Source organism: Penicillium nucicola (assembly GCF_028828085.1).
Source record: "Penicillium nucicola strain IBT 29836 chromosome Unknown utg000005l, whole genome shotgun sequence".
NCBI lineage: Eukaryota > Fungi > Ascomycota > Eurotiomycetes > Eurotiales > Aspergillaceae > Penicillium > Penicillium nucicola.
The window spans coordinates 2,239,683-2,256,303 of record NW_026643129.1 but is presented as its reverse complement, the minus strand read 5'-3'; the positions used below and the strand labels follow the sequence as shown (position 1 = coordinate 2,256,303).

Sequence of the window (16,621 nt, the reverse complement as noted above, 5' to 3'; positions counted from 1 at the left end):
ATGCTCTAAACTATGAAAACTCGAGATGCAATGTAAATCCAACAATAAATTACACAAATTCAAGAATGTCACAAATGATCAAATCAATCCCAGACGGCTCTGGCTTTGCCCTTGCCTTTGCCTGATGGCGAGGTCGACACAGGCGCTGCGAGGGATGGGAACTCTTCCCACTCCTGTTCCTCCTCTCGACTCTTGCCCTCGGCCAAGCTGAGTTGAATGGCAAATTCGAGATCGTCTATCTCTTGCTGTCTACTGCCCTCGGCCTCCTGGGGCTCAGGAGATAGATGACGTGGTTGCATTCCTTTCGCATACTTGATGGGAATAGAAGACGTCAGATCAAAGGGCGCAGGAGCATCCTGTTCTTCGAGCAAACTGCGACGAATGGCCTCAGCCAGCTCATCGTCATCATCGTCATCCACAGGATCTTGATAAGGGGATGAAGAGGACGAGATCTCGCCAGGGCAAAGGGAACTCGGTCCAACAGTATCTGGGAAAGAACTGCTGGTGACCGAGCTCGACACTGCTGCATTTTCATCACTCTTGGGAGTGTCACCCGAGTAAGCCTCTTGACTGAGAAGCTGGGCATACAGCAAAAGCTGCTCCTCATCAACATCCGGCCCCAGCAGATCCACGCCAAACCGCTGACTCAGATGGGCTCGCTCTTTCTCATCCGCGATCTTTTGTCGTTCCATTTCCACACGTTCATCGTCGATGTAGTCCTGGATTGCACCCCGGCCACTGTTGTTGAAACGTTGACCTTCGGGAGCACCATTGTTGCTGCGTAACAGGCGACGCAGGCGACGTTTGCTGGTCTTGTACTGATCAGCCGCAGAAGAACTGTATGACCAGTATCGCAAGTGTGTGCCCAGTGAGACCATGCCACGCAATACAGTAGGATCTGTATCAAGGCAAATGGCACCCGTAGCGTAGAAGTTGTTACCAACGCCTAGGACAGATGCCTCAGCTTGCACAAGACGACGACGGGCGCGAGATGAGAAGCGGGAATTAATTGTTCGAATTGGCCTGGTGGAAGACGCTAGAGGATCCCAGGCCTGCACAAGGCCGTCATTGCCTCCGTGTACCAGGTACAGCGACGTGACGGCTAGACAGGACACTTGGGGCGATTCCGTTTGGATAATGCGCAGAGGAGAAATGGAATTAATGATCTCAGTGGAAGGCGACGCGGGTGCACGAATATTCCAGACAAAAACCATTCCGCTCTGAGTTCCAATTGCGAGATATCGAGCACGTTGCCCCGGAACATCAAGACTGGAGCGCGGCTGGTCCATGTGAGGCAGCATTGGCGAAGCAGTCGCGGACGAGTGAGAGCTTCCAGACATCGTAAGCAGAGGATCCTCTTCCGCCGTGATAGTCGCGAAGTCCGAAGTATCCAATGCGGTGGTGCTAACTTCCACAGACTTGCAATCGCCGAAGACAAATTCAGAGATGCGCCATTCATAGGTCGTAGAAATCGATTGGGTTAGTCGACTAGAAGACCGAGAAGAAGTACTGCTGACCGTCGGAGTTGAGAGGGCTGTTGGACCGCCAAACAGCGACGGTGGCGGCGGCGCAGCGAGGGTCCGGGACTCTGGTGTGAACGAGGTCGAGTGGTATTTTGAAGGAGAGCGCATGAAACGCTTGATCGACGCCTTTTCTTCCTCGCCTGAGGTGCGAGCAATGACAATAACCGACTCGCCAGCCCCACGACCATCGCCACCAGCAAAGTCCACCTCAAGGTCACGTTGCATATTCCAGCTCTCACAGACCTTGCGGAAGTGCTTGGGTTTGAACGAAAGAAACATTTCAATCTCCTTGGTTTCAGCCGCAATTTGGTGTTCGTTAAGGGCCATTGAATCGGAAGATGAGCGCGGACTGTAGCTGCCATCGACCAATTCCCGATTGAAGGGGTCTGGGCGTGCCACCCGTTTGCTTGCTTCGACCAATTCCCAGTGCACACTCCGGCCAGTCTTCCAGGCTAGCTCGTCAAGTTGCTCAGCATCAAGTTTGGCGGTGAATGGGGTATCCGGCTGCCGAGGGAGATCAGTAAGATAAAAGATTTCACCCAAAGCATTCAGAGCAACAGCCCAGATGCGTCTTTCTGAATGGCGCTTGATCGAATATTGTTCATCCACGGCGATTCCAATAATAGGGACACCGGGACTTAGGACCCATTTTGCAGTCGCCTGACCTCGTTCATATCGCTTTTCATAAGTCGGATTGGGACCCAAAGAATACGCCGTGAGTACTCCGGAGGATGAACCAGACATCAATCCGATGAGCCCCTCTGTCATCTTGAGAATGCCAGAAGATTTCGCGATCCAGACTGAACAAACAGCATGGGTAATCATGTTCACTGCCGGTATTCCGAGTTTGGGGTGAGAACCTAGTTCCGAAGGTCCTAAAAACCGACCACGCTGCTCTGTAGTTGAGATGAAGTAGCTGCGTCCTTGGGGACAAGCCTCGCCATATACCATGCCATAGGGCTGGCTGACATCCATCACATTGGGCAGACCAACCACGTCGCCAGCTCCGAGGCCAAACTGTGCTTCTCCAGGGAATAGGTCCGCGAAGTGACGAAACATCTGGTGATCGGAAACGCCCCAGGTGCCGACTTTAACAGTCGACGGATCGCTTGCAGATGCTATGCCTTGCTCGGCAGCGGCATGAATAAAGTGGGGGTCCTTGTCTGGACTGAAAGATCCATGGATGTGGCTGACCGGGAAAAGCAGATTCGAGGTGTATGTCGCGATCGCGCTACCATGACGAGCGCTCGCCGTGCGTACATTTCCATTCCTCTTGGGCGGCTCGAATTGCGCCGGTTTGCCTCGAGACAAAGATCGCATTAAGCGGGTGCGCAGAATGTATTCGCTGCGCCAAGATGCCAGCGCAGTAAGCCTTGTGAAGTACCGCCTATCCGACAGCAAGTCTGCATCGTTGAGTGTGGCATGGCGATCATCATCCACAGCCTGCGGTCCGGGGAAGAACCGCGAAAAGGCGACCCTCCAAGCATGCGGTGTTGTGACCAGCGCATGGAATCGACGAGACACCAATGTGATGGCCGACAAGGACTGCGGAGGAAGGTGCGATAGGATGTGAGTGAGGACCTCTGGGGATAAAGGTCAGAAAGTAATGCGCTGCGGGGTTGAGAAAGACATACCATTGGGGAACGTCTCAAGAGATCCTTGCGACTGGCCAGTAGAAGCCACTACCCGGAATGCAAGTGGTTCTTGCTGCAAAGGGGGAGTCCCGGGAGTTCCAGCATTCTCATACTGACTCACTCGATCGACTGGGGGCGGGGCAGGGCGACCGTCGACATTCACGAACGCGTGCTGTTCACCATGAATCGACATGCCCGGGACGTCTGCAGAGTCTCGGACCTTCTCTCGCTGGAGAAGGTCAGAGACTTGAGCGTCATCGAGGTCATGTCCATGCTGGGTGGAACTGGGATCGACTTGGGGTGAGTCAACGGGGATCGCACGTTGAGATACGGCAGAGGGCTCTGGTTGCATAAAAAGATCTTGAGTAAAGGTTGGAGCAATAGCGACTGAGCCAGGAGAGTCCAGGATCAGTCGAGGGAATAGAATGCAAGGTAAGAAGAAGATGTACGAAGCGTGCGAGCGTTGATGAAGAGAAGAGAATGAACGAGTGCAGACGCCGAAGGCGAGGCACAGCGGCCATCCCGCACATTCATGCGGCTCTGCTTCCCTTTCCCTTCCGACGCCGACTCTCTCGACTTCTTCTTTGTTATTTCCCCAGCATCTCCTCTCGCGGCATCTGCTTCATCTCTCTTGAACTTCTTGCCTGATTGCCATTTAGTTATTTGGTTGCTACTTTTACGCGTCTGACACGTGTCGACGCGAAGCATCGCCAAGTGTGACGTGAAGTCGTGTTGATTAGTCTTTGTTCAGCTACAAAGTAGTCTACTTCTCATGCTTAGTTTCTCACTCTCTTAGTATTGCATGAGACACGACCGCAGTCTCTGAAGATGCCCGTGAATGGTGAGTTATCATGAACGGAATGTTGGACACCAACTGACATATCTCAGAGGCGGAAACCATCCGCATCCTCATCTCCACTGACAATCATGTCGGTTATAACGAACGAGATCCTATCCGTGGAGATGATAGCTGGAAGAGCTTCCATGAGATCATGTGCCTGGCCAAAGAGCGAGATGTCGATATGATACTCTTGGCTGGAGATCTATTCCATGAGAACAAGCCGTCGCGTAAATCCATGTACCAAGTGATGCGGTCAATTCGAATGAATTGCTTCGGGGATAAGCCTTGTGAGCTGGAAATGCTCAGCGATGCGAGTGAAAACTTTCATGGTGCTTTCAACCATGTTAACTATGAAGACTTGGATATGAATGTGGCTATTCCCATTTTCTCTATCCATGGCAACCATGACGATCCATCTGGAGAAGGCCATTTGGCTGCGCTGGATCTGCTGCAGGTGTCCGGACTTCTCAACTACTACGGCCGTACCCCGGAGTCAGACAATATTCAGATCAAACCAGTCTTGTTACAGAAGGGCCGGACAAAATTGGCACTTTATGGAATGAGCAATGTTCGCGATGAACGACTTTTCCGCACATTTCGTGATGGCAAGGTCAAGTTCTTCCAACCCTCTGTTCAGAAGGACGACTGGTTCAACTTGATGTCCGTTCACCAGAATCACCATGCACATACCGAGACCAGCTACTTACCCGAGAATTTTCTTCCTGATTTCCTCGATCTTGTTGTCTGGGGACACGAGCATGAATGCTTGATTGATCCCAAGCTTAATCCTGAGACGAAGTTCCACGTCATGCAACCAGGATCATCTGTCGCTACATCCCTTGTGCCCGGAGAGGCTGTGACAAAACAAGTTTCTATCCTCAGTGTTACAGGTCGAGAATTTAAGAATGAGCCTATTCGGCTAAAAACCGTGCGGCCATTTGTGATGCGTGAGGTTGTAATGTCAGAAGAAAAGGGGGCCCAGAAGCTTGCCCGCAAAGAAAACAATCGGACAGAAGTCACCCGATTTCTCATGTCTATTGTGGAGGAGTTGATTGAAGAAGCCAATGCTGAATGGCTTGAGGCGCAAGGCGAGCGCAACGAGAATGAATTTGATGAAGATGCATCCCAGCCGCCCCTTCCTCTCATCCGCCTACGTGTCGAGACATCTACACCAGAAGGAGGGATTTACGACTGTGAAAATCCGCAGCGATTCTCGAACCGCTTCGTGGGTAAGGTGGCCAATGTCAACGACGTTGTGCAATTTTACCGGAAGAAGAAGACATCGTCTACTTCACGCAAGGGTGATACCTCGATCGATGAGGCGGCTGTCTCTCATTTGGCAGCACTTGATACTGTGAAAGTCGAGCAGCTCGTTCGCGAATTTCTTTCTTCACAGTCGTTGAGTATTCTGCCGCAAAATTCTTTCGGGGATGCTGTTGCCCAGTTTATTGATAAAGATGACAAGCATGCAATGGAAATGTTTGTCAATGAGTCTCTCGAGAGTCAAGTCAAGCACTTGCTAGCTTTAGATCGTGATGACGACGGTATGGATGAGGAACAGGAACAAAGCTCATTGACCACGGCGATGGAGAAGTACCGAGGGCAAATGGAGAACATGTTCTCCAACGGTGTAAAAAAGCGAACTCGTGGCAAAAAACGGTTTAAGCCCAAGCCAGATGGCTGGGATAGCGAGTTTGACGGTGTATGGGAGGATCAGCCTGGCGCATTGATTCATTCTGACAACGAGGGGGGTGATCCGGCCGAGGAAGAAGCTGGAGAAGATGGCACAGCCCCAGCTCGCAGTCGTGCAGCAGCTGCACCTGCTCGTGGCCGGGGTCGAGGTCGTGGTCGGGGTGCTGCCGCCAATGCGCGCACCACCAAGCCCAAGACAACTGCCGCAGCTACTAAGGGTCGCAAGAAGCAGGTCGTTTCCGACGAGGAATCAGATGTGATCATGCTAGACGATGACTCCGAGGGTCATGCTGCCAATATAATTTCCGATGACGATGATGATTCACAGGCGTTGTTCGTCAAGCAACCCAAGTCTACTACTACCAAGTCACGGACGGCTGCACCCACGACAACTACTCAGCGCCGCGGGCGAGCTGCTGCTTCGCCAGCTCCGTCTTCAACTACTGTTGGCGCAAGTGCTTCTCGTCGGGCTCCCGCGTCGCGAGCTAAGGCCCAAAGCACCTTGAACTTTGGTTCTCAGGCTAGTGCACCTCAGTCATCGAGGCCAAGTCGCTCCACGCGTAATTTGAGTGTCATAAGCGATGGTGTTGACGATGACGATGACGATGACGATGCGTTTGAAGAAATGCCGAGTACCAGTTCTCGTCGACGAAGGTGAAGAGTTTTCTTTTTCGCTTTGCGTGTATGGAGTTATTGAACCCAGTGGCAGCATAGGTAGCGTAATCGATGTTTTCCCATTGTAGTTAACCCCAGTACCCCTAAACCTCATAAACGGCTATCACTCGAGACTTTCATGTTAAAATGGTTAGAATTTTTGTTCTGTCCTGGCTCTGCAAGTATCCAACAGTATCCAGATGAAAGATACCATTGAGATCATATATTGGCCACGGGGGCACGAATTAGCTACGTCAGGTCGCAATATAGATGCAAGGTCTATGTTGATGAGTCGTGACTATACAAAAAACAAAGCTTAAAATGCATGAAAATGAGTACAACCACCACTGCTCTGTATATACATCTCCTTCACGAAAAAGAGCCAAATCACCTCCTAACCATTCCTCTCACCCTAATCCTCTCTTCAATCCCAAGCTTCTCAACCACCTCAGCAGCCTCACCACCCCTTAGAACCTCATCCCACTCGTCCTCATCCATACTCATTATAAGCGTCATCTGCAAACAACGAGCAAAAGCCTCCCGATGGCGATACCGTCCGGGCGCACCGGCAACATACCCGACATCAACAGCAGCACTTACCAGACCGGCAATATCACGCTCGAGTCTCGCAGCTCCAAGGGGGTTAATCCTCGAATGGTAAGAGTATAGCCTCTTCTCCAGGAGGCGAGCTAGATAGGCGATTGTGACTGCTAACACGCGGTCGAAGGCCGTTGGTGTCAGGATACGTGCTAGAGGGACAAGAAGATCAGACCAGGAAGATGTGAAACGCGGCTTGACCAATTCCTTGGAGGAGGACTCATCGTCCATATGAGTATTGGATGACGGATCATTGTCTGGGGTTGGGTGATATTCGATGTCGCGGAAGGCATCTGCCAGAATTGGGCGGAGGCGAGGCTTGATGACATTGTTGAAGATGACTTGAATGCCGTCATTGAGGAGGTCTGTAACTTTGCTTTCGAAAGACTGAACGAGGGAGTGCAGGGTTCCGGCGACGCGGGTTGCACAGGAGCGGGAGGGGAAGATTGAGAGAAGGTGGTCGGTTGCGAGAGTTGATTTATCGATGGTGTCAAGGTCCGTGTAGACCGGGAGTTGTTTTGAGCCCGTGTTGTTTTGCACGATGCGACGGATGTATTCGACTCCCAGGTCGAGGTTGTTGATTTGGACCAGGAATAAGACGATAATCTGTTCCGGGGGACTGCCACCGTGGGCTGGAGCTCGGGGATAGCATTCATCGCGCATCTTACGCTGGGTCATACCGATGAAGTCGGAGCCTAGAACGCGGGATAGGGTTGGGACGACATTTGTCACGACTGCTTCTTGCGAGGTGGAGATTGATTGCTGGATGACCTTGTTGACGATGTACATTATATCGTCGACGGCAGAGGTGATATGTGGTGGATTTGCCTTGAGGGGGCGCTGGAGGTTCAGCGTAAGACCTGAAGGTGACTCGTCCAGCTGAAAGGCCTTCTCGACAGACCGGCGGAAGAAGAAGGTTGTCATCGCATTGAAGGGCGCTACCAGGCGGTCATTGACCTTGTGCGCCAGAGGGGATTCTCGTAAGAAGTCAGGCAGAGTGAATCTTTTGTCGTCATTTTCATCTTCTACATCCGCAGTCTGGAATTGTCAGTCGTGATTTTATACCAAAAGGCAGTGGCAGCACTTACATTGCACTTATCTGCCAAGAACCGGCTGTACAATGACCAGCGGCTCAACATGACCCCCATCTCATTCAAGACCCCGTCAATCTCTTTCATATCTACTCCCTCTTCATCCGCAGCAGCAGTCACCGGAGCCGGTGAGCTTGAGTGAGGGGGCCCAGGTCTCTGCGCGGGCAAGAAGCTCTGTACCAAGAAAGTAAAAGCGTAGGATTTGATATCCATCAGCTTCCGGTCGACCTGGCGTTCATCACCCCAAGTATCAAGGATGATACCACCCTGGACATCAGCTTCGATCTGCAGCCGTTCAATGACACGGCCCATCTTATGCGGACCATAGTGGTGCTCAACTAGCCCACCGTGTCCTTCAACAATTTGAGCGATATGCTCAAACAATCGAGAGAAAGCATTGGCATAGAAGAACCCATCCTTGTTCTGAACACCCCCAGTAGCCCCATTGAGATTGGTCCGAGCCTTCGCCGCCACACCCTGGCAGACATAGCGGCCATAGACATCCAGTCCCACCTCTGAACGGCCAATAAGCGGGAATAGCTTGAAGAAGCGAGTGATCTTGGCACCGTCATTCTCCTTGACAGCCTTTTCAAACTCACGCAGGAATAACCCACACAGCGATTCGGCAGCACTGTCTAGCGTAACACTCGGTGGGTCGGGCACCTCAGCTGTAGGGACCATCTCGGCAGCAAAAGCACCATTTACAACGGAAGCTGGAATCTGCGCAGCTCGGTGCAGATAACTGGCAGCTTTCTCCCAGTCCTGGGGTGCCCCCATAGACCCGGCCACACCAAGCGCACAAGCCTTCAGCTCGGCAACCTGCTCAACAACCTCCAATGTAGCCTTGACTCGAGCTTGTTCAAGATCCAATCGTCGGACAGCGCTAGAGATGCGGTCGGCGGTGCCCGCAGCTTCGGAAAGCATTCCATGGCTAATGGACCGGGTGGTACTGGCGTGCGTGCCGATATTAGCGCGCATCAGATCCAACCGGCCCAATTCCCGAGAGAGATCTTTCTGCGATGTGACCAGGGCATCGAGGCGGGCTGTTACGGAGGCTTCCTGGGTGTGGAGGTGGGACAACGTGGCCTTGATTTCGGCGACGGAACTGGCATTGAAGATATCCGGGGGTGTGGAGGCCTCTATAGGCGACACAGGACTCAATGGCGGGCGATGCCCATTGGTAGTAGCCATGCTGGGCATAGAAACCGTGGAGGTGACCTTGTTGATGCCAAATACGCCAGACGTAGGGGCTCCGCGGGCGGTGAGCGGAGCAACTGTGAAGAGATGCGAATATTCTTTGACTGGAAGCTCTTGCGCTCTCTTGTTGGTGTTGTTGTCTTTGTCTCTTGATTTGTCTTCTCTTTGGTTTCTCATTTGGTGAATCAACCGGTCATTTCTCTTTTTACCCCTCCATTAGTTCCACCTTGAAGGGATTTTTGTGTGAGGCTCTACACTTTTTTAAAACATCTCCATTTGGTGGCGACAGAGTCAGAGACAGAGACGGTGATATACCTCTCTTCCGTTCTGTCATCATTGGACGCTACAGAAACCGTCATCCCAGGCGCTTTGCGATGGGCAACGAAGAGTCAACTATGGATGCGTCCGCCTCCCCCTCTGTACTAGAGGCGCGTACGGTTGAAGCCCTAGCCAAATACATTAAGGAGCACGATGTGAAGCGTGTTGTGGTGATGGTAAGTCGTGGTGCTCTGGTAGATCTTCATAAGCTAACAGTGCATAGGTTGGAGCGGGCATCAGTACTTCAGCAGGTATCCCAGACTTTCGCTCTCCAGATACTGGAATCTATGCCAACTTGGCTTTCCTGGACCTGCCAGAGCCAGAAGATGTTTTTGATATCAGCTTTTTCCGAGAAAACCCAAAGCCATTCTACGCCTTGGCGCATGAGCTGTACCCGGGTCGCTTTCGTCCAACCATTGCTCACTCATTTATCAAGCTGCTCTACGACAAGGGCATCTTATTGAAACATTTCAGCCAGAACATTGACTGCCTTGAGCGTCAGGCGGGTGTGCCCGATGACATGATCATTGAGGCCCACGGCAGTTTCGCGTCGCAGCGCTGCATCGATTGCAAGGAGCCATATCCCGACGCTGATATGCACGAGAAAGTCTCCAAGCAAGAAGTCGCCCACTGCGCTTCGTGCAATGGGCTCGTCAAACCTGACATTGTGTTCTTCGGGGAGGGTCTCCCCTCCTCTTTCTTTGACAACGCCGATAAGGTCAAAGAAGCCGATCTTTGCATTGTCATGGGGACCAGTTTGTCTGTTCAGCCATTTGCCAGTCTACCTGGAATGTGCAAGGATAACATCCCCCGCGTGTTGATCAACATGGAGCGAGTGGGTGGTCTCGGCTCACGAAAGGATGATGTGCTCCTCCTCGGGGACTGTGACAGCGGTGTTCGCAAGCTTGCTCAAGCTCTCGAGTGGGAAGAAGAACTGGAGGCCTTGTGGGAGGCCACGAAGCCCGCGGTCCCGGAAGAGGACACAATCCCCCAAACGCGGGACGAGCGCCTGCAGGATGAAGTGGACCGACTTAGCGAAGAAGTCAATCGAACTCTGGGGTTAGCAGATGCATATCAGAGCAAAGTCCGCCAGAGGTTGGGGTCTCACGAGTCTCACGAAGCACCTCAAGCACACGAAGCACACCGCCAGTCCACGGGGCTGGCGCATGTTTTCCCGCATTTGGCTTGAGAATTACGATTTGATGACTGGACGAGGAGAATGGAGTTTGAATAGAATCAAGACTACTGTTTTACTGCTTTATTGTTCTAGTATTCCACTATTTCTACAGTATAATACCCACATGTTGACTGCCAAGCGTGGTTCTTCCAATGCTTGAGCGTCCTCACCTAGCAATGCTGCGCGGAGAAGGGAGATTTAAACCTTAGAAACTAGGAATTGGACCTGTTCGGTCTGAGACGCGAAAACCCTCGTATCTACACAAACTGGTCTGTTTTCGCTCCAACTCCGGTTCGCCCACCGCAGCCAAATCAAGCAAGGCTCACCCTTGCCCCACGTCCGTCATCGCCCCTCAGCAACTTCCTTTTCTTTTCACTTTCTTCACATCTTCACATTCTAATTCTCATCATGGTTGGACTCGGACCTAAACAGCCTCCCTCCCGCAAGGGTGAGTCTTGCTTATTCTCTTTCCCTCTCTCCCTGGGCTTGTACTCGTACTAATCATGTGGTACAGGGTCCATGCAGGAGCTGCCTCAGAACCTTCTGGGCCCCATCAAGGACTTCGAGAAGGCCTTTACCGTGGATACTGCTAAGCTGAAGGAGGTGGTGAACCACTTTGTCAAGGAACTCGAGAAGGGTGAGTAGTTGATCCTGAAGCTTCCCCCCTCGAACTGCGTCATAGCTAACAATCGCAGGTCTGACCGTGGAGGGCGGCAACATTGTGAGAGACATTCCCCTTCCGAACCCCCACGGTGGAAGAACAGAGACTGACTGATGAGTTAGCCCATGAACGTGACCTGGGTGATGGGCTTCCCCGATGGCGAAGAACAAGGCACTTATCTCGCCCTCGATATGGGCGGCACCAACCTGCGTGTTTGCGAGATTACCCTGACCAAGGAGAAGGGCGCTTTCGATATCACACAATCCAAGTACAAGATGCCCGAAGAGCTCCGCACCGGTACCGCCGAGGAATTGTGGGAATATATCGCCGATTGCTTGCAACAATTCATCGAGACCCACCACGGTGGTGAGGAGCTCGCCAAGCTGCCTCTCGGTTTCACCTTCTCATACCCGGCCACTCAGGAATACGTCGATCACGGTATCCTGCAGCGTTGGACCAAGGGTTTCGACATTGATGGTGTTGAGGGTCAGGATGTTGTTCCTCCCCTCGAGGCCATTCTCAAGAAGCGCGTATGCATCCCTAGTAACTATTACGCATAGATGAAGCTAACCTATCGCAGGGTCTCCCCATTAAAGTTGCTGCCCTCATCAACGACACCACCGGTACTCTCATTGCCTCGGCCTACACTGATACCGACATGAAGATTGGCTGCATTTTCGGTACCGGTGTGAACGCCGCTTACATGGAGAACGTTGGCTCCGTGCCCAAGCTTGCCCACATGAACCTCCCCGCCGACATGCCCATCGCTATCAACTGCGAGTACGGCGCCTTCGACAACGAGCACATTGTTCTCCCTCTGACCAAGTATGATGAGATCATTGACCGCGACTCTCCGCGTCCCGGCCAGCAAGCATTCGAGAAGATGACCGCCGGTCTGTACCTCGGTGAGATCTTCCGTCTCGCCTTGATCGACCTCTTTGATTCCCACCCCAACTGCATCTTCAACAACCAGGATGTCTCCCAGCTGCGCAAGCCCTACCTCTTGGACGCCTCCTTCCTGGCTGCCATTGAGGAGGACCCCTATGAGAACTTGTCGGAGACATTTGACCTCTTCGAGCGGACCCTCAAGGTCCGCCCCACCATCCCCGAGCTGGAGATGATCCGCCGTCTTGCCGAGCTGATCGGCACCCGTGCCGCCCGCCTGTCTGCATGTGGTGTCGCCGCCATCTGCACCAAGAAGAAGATCGACTCCTGCCACGTCGGTGCCGACGGCTCTGTCTTCACCAAGTACCCCCACTTCAAGGCTCGTGGTGCTCAGGCCCTGCGCGAGATTCTCAACTGGGCTCCTAACGAGAAGGACAAGGTAGACATCTTGGCCGCCGAGGACGGATCTGGTGTTGGCGCCGCCTTGATTGCCGCCCTGACTCTCAAGCGTGTCAAGGCCGGCAACCTGGCTGGTATCCGTAACATGGAAGACATGAAGACCCTGCTTTAAGCGGGTGTAATGTTCTTGGTTCCACGGCGGCGACGCTGTGAACCCCTGAAATCTCTTGCCATAAATGACTCCCTATTGGGATGGAGTATCTCTATTTTTGACATTTTGACGTTTGTTATGCCACTGGATGGGGTTTTGATGGATTATGATTGCATGTTGGCCTTGGGTCAATAGAATACAGGTGTGTTGGTGGTACCTATAAGTACATACCGAAACAATCAATGCACCTACGGGCTACTATCCCCTAGAATTCCCCTTGAAAGCCCCTAGAATCATTAGTAGAACTAATACTGGTAAGCCACTTAAGAGTTGGAACTGAGAGATAAGTTATAAGTCATCAACGCCACGACGGGGACTCGTACGTCTTAACAGGGGTGTTTAATACTGTCTACAATCAACTTGCAAATGTATGAAAGAATGCCTCCACAATATTCATTAACAAAATCATGCAAGATATTAGATCCCTGAATCCTCCTGTTCAATATTATAAGTGACATCATAAGTATTCCACGCCGCACAATTATCCTGCAAAGCATCGAAATCAATCAAAGGATCAATCTCCTCCTCCCTCTCCAAGAACTGCAGGGCAAATCCCTCATCGGTATGCCATCCAATATGGCAGTGCATCAACCAAGCCCCAGGGTTATCCGTCTCAAAGCCAATAAGCAGATACCCATTACCAACAAGCATAGCGGTATCTCGTCGCGGGGGATTATTAGTGTTCACACTTCCATCCCAAGGATTAGAACCCTGCGCCAAAACAAAGAAATCATGCCCATGCAAATGGATGGGGTGGGTGACCGGGATGGTAGTATTGATCATGAGATACACCCACTCATTGGCATTAGGCAGCTTGATCAGTCCACTGGTGTCACTGTAGTCCGTCTGGTTGTTGAAGACCTGAAGCAGAGTCGGGTCTTCCCAGAGGACTTGCATCGACGTGCTGTTGAGGTACCAGCGGAAGAGATTCGCCGAGTTGCGGCCTACCGTCACGTCCTCCAGATCGCTCCAGTCTGCAGCGGAGACGCTTTTGGGCACGTAGGGGACCAAGCTGGCGGCGGGCTCGTCCACGCATCCGTCGTCTGCAAAGTACCAGGGACTTGTTGTTGGTTCCTTGACTTTTTTGTTGTAGTGCACGATCCCCCGGATGTTGTCTGGGCTGGCGTTTTCGGAACATGCTTCTTGGGGGATGGCACGCATCCAGAAGGATTCGGCGACCTTGCGTTGATTGGCCGTTACAATCACATCGTAGCGTTGGCCTGGAGGAGTTAGTCACTTGTCAAGTCGAGGAGTAGGAATTTGCAGTAACATACCCATTCCGATGTTGAGATAGTTCGTGGTGAATGGTTTGATTGGCACAAAGTCCGCGGAAATCACAGTCAAAGTATGATTGTCAATCATAAACTTCCAGTGCGTGTCAACAGCAGAATTAACAAGTCGCAGTCTGTACGAAGTGCCACTTTCAAATCTCATTGTAAAACGCTCTCCAGTTGCCGTTGAGCCATTACCATAGACGTTAGTCCCATTCAGCAGCCCAGTGTCCAGAATTGGCGGACCGATAGTCTGAGCGTATGAATAAAGCTCATCAACTGTCTGATGAGACCAATCCGTTAAGAACAAATTGCCCAGATCAACATCATAATTAGCCGTCGCAGGACCATTGATAATGATCCCACCAAAGACACCCTCCCAAGCCTGGAGACCAATATGAGAGTGATACCACGAAGAACCATACTGCACAGCCCGCCATTTATAGGTGATAGTATCACCAGGAGCAGTCGGACACTGGGTAATAGAGACAACGCCGTCCTGGCCATTGGTATAGTTCTGACGAATACCATGCCAGTGAATACTGGTGCCATTCTTGGATGTGAGCAAGTTGTTGGTAACGTGCACAACGACCCAATCGCCCCAATCTGCGATAATTGTTGGGCCGGGGATGGACCCGTTGACTGCCATTACTGGACGGCTGAAGCCATCTGGTGCGGCTGTCAGGTCCTCAAGAGTGAGCCAGTACTCGCGGGTTACGCCTGTATCTGGCACGACTTCAGTGTAGTCGGTGCTGGTGTCGTACTTGCACCATTTGGATCTGTTGCTGGCTTTGTTGCCGGCACAGGGAGTTCCTGTGGGCTTGCTGACCTTGGTGGTTGTAGTTTTGGTCTTGGTCTTGGTCTTGGTGCTGGTGCTGGTGCTGGTGCTGGTGCTGGTGCTTGTAGTTGTGGTAGTTGTCTTTGTTTTAGTTGTCTTGGTTGAGGTTGTCTTGGTTGAGGTTGTCTTGGTTGAGGCTGTAGTTGTTGTCTTATGGTTTGCAACTGCAGCCACATCTTCTTCAACAGAGATGGCAGCAGCAGCAGCAGCTGTCAAGCCAAATGCAAAGAAGAGAAGATTTTGGAGCTTCATGGTTCCTCTGTACACCCAATTGGGGTATCTGGCAAGTTGATGCCCCAAACAGAAATGAGACGAGAGGTCTATAAACTCAATGCACAAAGCAAAGATCGACCAAATAGAACGAGTTCACAATATGTCAGGAAACGACCGAGTCTTGCTGATCAGAGGCCAAGAGCTATATCCCGTACTTAAGCCGTGTGGCTATATATAAGACTCCCTCAGCACCGCACAGACGGACATAGGTGGACAATCATGTCAGGAGTCAAGGTCCGTGTTGCCTTTCACGAGGTGACCTGCATTCGGAGCCCGCTAGGATATGCCCGTCAGCCCTGCTCGCAAGGCCGAGAGATACACAAGCTGTCGAGCTACAGTACAGACGACGAGGTAACGGACGAATTGCAATGATAGATCACAAATTCCGGCCCCAAACCCCAAATCCATGACTCTATACTAATGCAACTAAAGGAGCATTACTTCCAGCTAAGGATACAGTCATCCAGTCAAGGAGTGGGACGATAGTCGGCTCGGAATGCTTCTCAGTTGTGGGATTGTTGAGGCTGCAGCAGCGCTAAAGATACTCGAGCTTTGACTCGTGTCTTAGAAGACTGCATCTCATCTTCGTATCAGTGAGGTTGGAGGTGCTGGCAGTCTTGGAGAGAAAACTAGGGCTGCGTCTCATAGTGCCGAGAAGACACGAACCAATGGCGGGAATTTGACAGAGCGTCGAGATTACCGAAAGTGTATTTTTCCTTGCTCGAAACTCGTCCGATTGGCTTTTTATGGCTTGCATCGGAGTTATCTCCCCGAGTGGCTGCCAGTCCAACTTCGTGTTGGGGTACCTTTACAGCCTCTGTACTGTATACGAGCTGGCGCAAGCCTCCGGCGTGCAAGGTACAGCAGCTGAGTATCCACCATGAATCCCGCATAGTCGCCCTTGTGGAGTCATCAGGTGAGCATGCAGAATTGGGCCAGTGTTGCGAGTTAACGCTCATGCAGAACATGCATCGTGAGACTCCGCCTGACGTTAGTTGTGCTCTGGATCGTACTTTGGGAGGAGGGTGTAGGGTATGCTTTTGAAGGGTGGCTATTGAGGATGTCATCGTTAGGATTGGAAGATTGATATTTCCAAACCAACCAGGAAACCCCTGGTAGTGATCAATGGTGGTCTTGTTGACTATGTGAGATCCTGGTGATAGTTCGCGTCACTCGGCAGGTCAGCTTGTCCCAGTCCGGATTGAAAAAAAGAAAAAAAGAAAAGGGCTTTGATCGCGTGCGTAATGGAAAAAGAAAGTAATTTAGCAGACGCGAAAATAGATTGCATTGGAAATATCTTTCGAGCGCGAAGCGTCTGCCTATCTACCTCCACTTATATCTGTTTTGCTATACTCCGGG

The 16,621-nt window shown here is 51.7% G+C and overlaps 6 protein-coding genes across 6 annotated transcripts; 3 read left to right on the top strand and 3 right to left on the bottom strand.

The window, feature by feature from the left end:
* Positions 1-83: 83 nt before the first annotated feature.
* On the bottom strand, positions 84-3,509 carry N7511_005914 (F-box and WD domain protein; the record flags this gene model as incomplete). Its single annotated transcript, XM_057128291.1, has 2 exons — positions 84-3,106; positions 3,158-3,509. The coding sequence occupies 2 exons, from the start codon at positions 3,507-3,509 to the stop codon at positions 84-86; spliced, it is 3,375 nt and encodes a 1,124-aa protein (XP_056984808.1).
* Positions 3,510-3,985: 476 nt separating this feature from the next.
* On the top strand, positions 3,986-6,348 carry N7511_005913 (MRX complex nuclease subunit; the record flags this gene model as incomplete). The annotated part of the gene is made up of 2 exons (XM_057128290.1): positions 3,986-3,998; positions 4,046-6,348. 2 exons carry the CDS (start codon positions 3,986-3,988, stop codon positions 6,346-6,348), a joined length of 2,316 nt encoding a protein of 771 aa, XP_056984807.1.
* Positions 6,349-6,731: 383 nt separating this feature from the next.
* Positions 6,732-9,406, bottom strand: N7511_005912 (Golgi transport complex subunit COG4; the record flags this gene model as incomplete). The annotated part of the gene is made up of 2 exons (XM_057128289.1): positions 6,732-7,979; positions 8,030-9,406. The coding sequence occupies 2 exons, from the start codon at positions 9,404-9,406 to the stop codon at positions 6,732-6,734; spliced, it is 2,625 nt and encodes an 874-aa protein (XP_056984806.1).
* Positions 9,407-9,603: 197 nt separating this feature from the next.
* Positions 9,604-10,736, top strand: N7511_005911 (SIR2 family NAD-dependent protein deacylase; the record flags this gene model as incomplete). The annotated part of the gene is made up of 2 exons (XM_057128288.1): positions 9,604-9,723; positions 9,771-10,736. 2 exons carry the CDS (start codon positions 9,604-9,606, stop codon positions 10,734-10,736), a joined length of 1,086 nt encoding a protein of 361 aa, XP_056984805.1.
* Positions 10,737-11,132: 396 nt separating this feature from the next.
* On the top strand, positions 11,133-12,841 carry N7511_005910 (putative hexokinase Kxk; the record flags this gene model as incomplete). The annotated part of the gene is made up of 5 exons (XM_057128287.1): positions 11,133-11,172; positions 11,239-11,361; positions 11,420-11,445; positions 11,508-11,915; positions 11,966-12,841. The coding sequence occupies 5 exons, from the start codon at positions 11,133-11,135 to the stop codon at positions 12,839-12,841; spliced, it is 1,473 nt and encodes a 490-aa protein (XP_056984804.1).
* A 456-nt stretch (positions 12,842-13,297) lies between these two features.
* N7511_005909 (uncharacterized protein) lies at positions 13,298-15,241 on the bottom strand (the record flags this gene model as incomplete). Its single annotated transcript, XM_057128286.1, has 2 exons — positions 13,298-14,100; positions 14,155-15,241. 2 exons carry the CDS (start codon positions 15,239-15,241, stop codon positions 13,298-13,300), a joined length of 1,890 nt encoding a protein of 629 aa, XP_056984803.1.
* Between the last annotated feature and the right edge of the window lie 1,380 nt (positions 15,242-16,621).